Here is a 4,681-nt window from a genome sequence, read left to right on the forward strand (position 1 = left end):
TCCAGCTGCTGCCAGCCCAGCTGTTGCCAGCCCAGCTGCTGCCAGTCCACTTGCTGCCAGCCAGCCTGCTCCAGACCCGTGTACTGCACCAGAAGGTGCTACTACCCCACGTGCGTCCACCTGTGCAGCGGCCTCCCCGAGAGCTACGGCTCCAGCTGCTGCCAGCCCTGCAGCTGCTGAGCGGCTCCCCCGAAGGACCACCATCTGCGCAACCAACTCCTAGGAACCACACGTTGTCCCCACACAAAGCACTCCCGGCCTTTGTGAGAGCAGTCGTGCGGTCAGCAGGAAATCTGGGCCTCATGTGCTGGTGTAGGAACTGGCGGAGGGCCCTGAGGCCGTGCAGAGCCCTCGGCCCTGGTCCTGTTCGCCCTCAGGTCCTGCCCATCCTTTGCCAGCTCCGCAGACCTTGGCACACAGTCCTGGTCTTGACTTAAATTCTGAAGCCAAGATCTTGATCTCCTCCCTGAAGAGCCGAGCGAAGCTCCTCTTCGTGAAGTCATAGGTTGGCGCAAGTCGTCAGTGGTCACTCTTGTCGTGTTTCCTTCCGCCGCGTGGGGCCACCCGCCCGCGTGTCTTCTACTTTCTCCTTTCCTCATGCTGGCGTTGCCTTCCTAGATTATGCAGCCTTCATGGGTCTCAGCAAACCGCTGCTCGCTGCTCACTGCTGTCTCCGTCTCACGGTGGTCAGAACATTTCCCACGAGCTGCGCGCCCCTGGATTTCTGCGTGCACTGCAGGGCGTAGGGTGCGCAGCAGGTCCCCAGGACCTCCTCACAGATCGGAAATCCAGTCCCACTGGATCAGTATCAGCTCCCTACCTCCTCCCTCCCCGCCTACCCCCCGCCTCTGGAAACCGCCCCCCACTCCTTGCTTATCCAAATCCCTGCGCGTTACATACCTCAGTGAGTGCAAAAGCACTTCCCTGGCAAGCACAAGGGCCTGAGTTCAATCCCCAGTTCCACAAAAAAAAAAAAAAAAAAAAAAAAAAAATTGAAATAATACTCTAATGCTTAGCAACATTTCCTACACTGAGAGAAAATGCATAGCCAGGCTGTAGAACTAGAAGATGGAGGACCAGCCTTCCGCCTGGGGCCCTGCGCAACTGGACACCAACAACAACTCCCTCGGAGTCTCTTCTGAACCTGAACCCCTGCGGAGGGCCACCCTGCTCGATTTTGAGGTATACACGTTCCTTTTCACAGGGCCAGTGTAAATCCACAGACCTGACGGGCGCCGCTGGCTTTCCCTAAGCTACACCAGCACACATTGGTGGTTCCTACTTCCGCCACTTCAGGGGGATAATCCGGCCTCTCATTTCCTGCCACTGTGACAACGGAATGGAGAGCCAAGCTGTGACATTTCCAATGATGAGCACCCTGGAACTCCCACTGTTGCTTCTGGGCTCGGAATCTAAGAGCTACTTGCGAGTTACTTGTACGAATTGAGAATCTGACAGCAGCAGCTGCTAAACTGTGCTCACCAATCCCGTGCTTCTCCTGGTTCCCTTCGGGGGGCTGAGCATCTGAGTCGAGGATTAAGGACACGTTTTCACTCATGCTGTTTAGGACGATGTAATACTGCCGCAGAGGAAAAGGAGAAAAGGAAGAAGGAAGAGAGGAAAAAATATATACAGGATAGCTTGGATAATGCGCTGCTGATTTCTACTGCTTTATTGAAAGGAACAGTGATTAATCCTTAAAGATTTTTTTCTCTTCTTCTAAACTTTTGGGCCAATTTTTCTTGCTTAGATCTGGTCATTTGAAAAAACTAATTTGAAGAAAACAGTATGTAATATAACAACTATTGTTAAATTACTATCATTTTGCTTAGTGAAATTCGGTATCCTTTCTAATGTTTTTTGACCATTTTTTGTTCTCTTTTAAAAAATAAAAGACAATTGGATTTTTTAAAAAGAAAGAAAATAGGAATGATGAGTATTAAATTCACAATAATGAACAGGCATGCATGCGAGTGTGCATGCATGCACGTGTGGGGGTGTGCATATGTGTGTGCATGTATGGGTGCATGTGTGTGCAAGTGTGCATGTGTGTGTGTGTGCACATGTGTGTGTGTGAGTGCACGCTGCACCATCATGTTCAGCTACAAGTTCTCCCTGCATCCCGCATTGTCACAGGCCTGCAAGCCAGAAAGACAAAATTCCCCAAACCTACATTTTAAGAGATATGAAACCTCCCACTGAGTTCCCAAGCCCCAGCCGTTCCTGCTCCCCTAAGGCCAGCTGGGGAGACTTGGCAGCCCTAACTGCACCACCCAAGCCATCCTGCCAGAATTCTGTTGAGACCCAGTCACCCATCCTGACCCTGAAGACTGCTGGGGAGGGGCTGACGAGATAGCTCAGCACCAACCACCTGCCTGGCGAGTGCTAGGACCCGGGCTCCACCCACGGTAACACATGTGAGTGGGTCCTGGAACACCGAGCACACTACGCCAGCCACCAAAACCAGGCATGATGGTACACACCTGTAATTCCAGCGCTGGAGAGGCTGAGACAGGAGGATCACTATGAGTCCAAACTGTGTAGTGAGACCCTGTATCAAATACATAATTTTTTTTTATTTTTATTTTTTTTTAATTTTTTTTATTTGTGTGTGTGTGTGTGTGTGTGTGTGTGTGTGGCCAGCTCAGCCCGCCAGGGGGCGGGGCTGGCTGGCATGTGGTGCTGGGGGATTGAACCGCAGTCCCTGCGGTTATTTTTATTTTTAAGGGCCAGTTTTTTATTTTTATTTTTATTTTCTTTCTGTATTTTACAATAGAGTCTACAGGGTGTTCAGGGTCTCACTACTAGATTGGACTCATAGTGATCCACCCGTTTACAGCCTCCCAAGAGCTGGGATTACAGGTTCAAATACATAATTTTTTTTAAAAAAAGACTGCTGAGGAGACTAGACAGGCTAGCCCTGTCCATCACCCCACCCATCATCTACTGGAGTTCCTCTGAGTCCAGCCAGTCATCCTCACCCTGAAGAGTGCTGGGGAGACCTGGGAGACCACCACAGGGACCTGAAACCAGGTGTCTAGAAGACTGTGACAGGGACCTGGAGGAGCCTTGGGGAGGCCTACAGTGCTGACCCTCCATGCAGAGAGTCTCGTAGGACTTTGGCCTGCACTCAACGTCATCACACCCTTCTTGGGCTGCAGCTTGCTCCCCTCCCCTCTGAGGCAGAAGCCACACTGAACCCCACACAGAGGAGCTTGCGAGCCTGCCCTGCCCTCCACTCACCTGAGAGCCTTTGCTCACCTGCACGCCACACCCCTACATCACTGCAGAGTCACTGGGGGTTTCAAAAACTTACAAAAGGAAGGGGGAAAAGGCAATCACAGACCTCTAGCCCACCCAACACAAGTCCAGGAGACAAGGTCATAGAAGAATTTAGAAGTCACACACCTGACATTTCTGAGATGATAGCAACTGAAAGGAAGAACCAACTCCATCAGGCTATGGAGGAAATCAGAACAGAAACAATCTCTGAGGTAAACAATCATGAAAGAATTGTTCAATACATCTAAGGAAGACATAGAGTTTTTAAAAAAGAATGGAATAGGAAAAGGAGGGAAACAATGAATGAACAGTACAGGAAAGAACTAGAATGCACGAAACATAGCAGATATGCAGGACATTAAAGATTCCCTGAAAGCTGGCAAAACCACTTGAATGAAACAGAAGATAGAATTTCAGACCTTGAAGATTGCATTGCAGCTACTGAACACGAAAGGAAAGATCTCTTTAAAATAATGAAGAACGGGGCTGGAGAGATGGCTCAGTGGTCTAGAGCACCTACTTGGAACAAGCTTGGCAAAGCACAGGGACTGCGGTTCAATCCCCCAGCACCACATGCCAGCCAGCCCTGCCCCCTGGTGGGCTGAGCTGGCCACACACACACAATAAATGTTAAAATAAAAAAATAAAATAATGAGGAACAAGTAAATGAAAACATAACAGCTGCAAGAGGATGCAAAGAGAAATAATATAACTTTCCATATTTGTATAATAAACATACAAAGGAAAGGCCTGATACTCTAGACGTCATTCCTCTTCTTTTTTCTTCCCTTCCCTTCCCTTCCCTTCCCTTCCCTTCCCTTCCCTTCCCTTCCCTCCCTTCCCTTCCCTTCCCTTCCCTTCCCTTCCCTTCCCTTCTGTTCCCTTCTTTTCTCCTAAGCATGCAATTTAATAGTATCAGATCCAAGGGGAGAAATCCTTTCTATTAATTTAATAAATAAGCCTGTATTGAAATAGATTAACAAATTGATCCTTCACTTTTAAAAAAGACTAATAGGTGTCAATGAAACAGCTGGAGTTGACACAAATGACTTAAAAGATTGTTTGCAAAAGTAGTAGCTGAAAATTGTCCCAAGCATGGGGAAAGAATCTGACATTCAGTTAAGGGAAGCATAGAGAGTTCCAACTGACCATAATCAAAATAAATCTTCACCCAGACAAATAATAATCAAGATCCAAGAAATCAAACAAAACAAGAGAATATTAAAAGCTGTTAGGGGGTTTCTGCCGACTTCCGGGAACCCCCAGACCCAGTCCTAGCCCAGGTCTGGTGAGTGTGTGGGGAGCTTCCTGCTACCCTGCGCCGGCGGGACCAGTCCCAGCCCAGGCGCAGCGTGGGCCGGACCCTCTCCCAGCCCCTCGGGCCGCCCCACACCACTCT

The 4,681-nt window shown here is 49.1% G+C and overlaps 1 protein-coding gene across 1 annotated transcript in view; it reads left to right on the top strand.

The window, feature by feature from the left end:
* The window catches only part of LOC105742502 (keratin-associated protein 9-2-like), a 489-nt gene extending 309 nt beyond the window's left edge, over nt 1-180 (top strand). Inside the window, exon 2 of the mRNA XM_023718022.1 lies at nt 1-180. This exon is cut by the window's left edge and continues 27 nt beyond it. Within this exon, the coding sequence (XP_023573790.1) occupies nt 1-180 (180 nt within the window).
* The last annotated feature ends 4,501 nt before the right edge of the window (nt 181-4,681 follow it).

This window comes from Octodon degus, unplaced genomic scaffold, assembly GCF_000260255.1.
Source record: "Octodon degus isolate 3935 unplaced genomic scaffold, OctDeg1.0 scaffold00056, whole genome shotgun sequence".
In the NCBI taxonomy this organism is placed as follows: Eukaryota; Metazoa; Chordata; class Mammalia; order Rodentia; family Octodontidae; genus Octodon; species Octodon degus.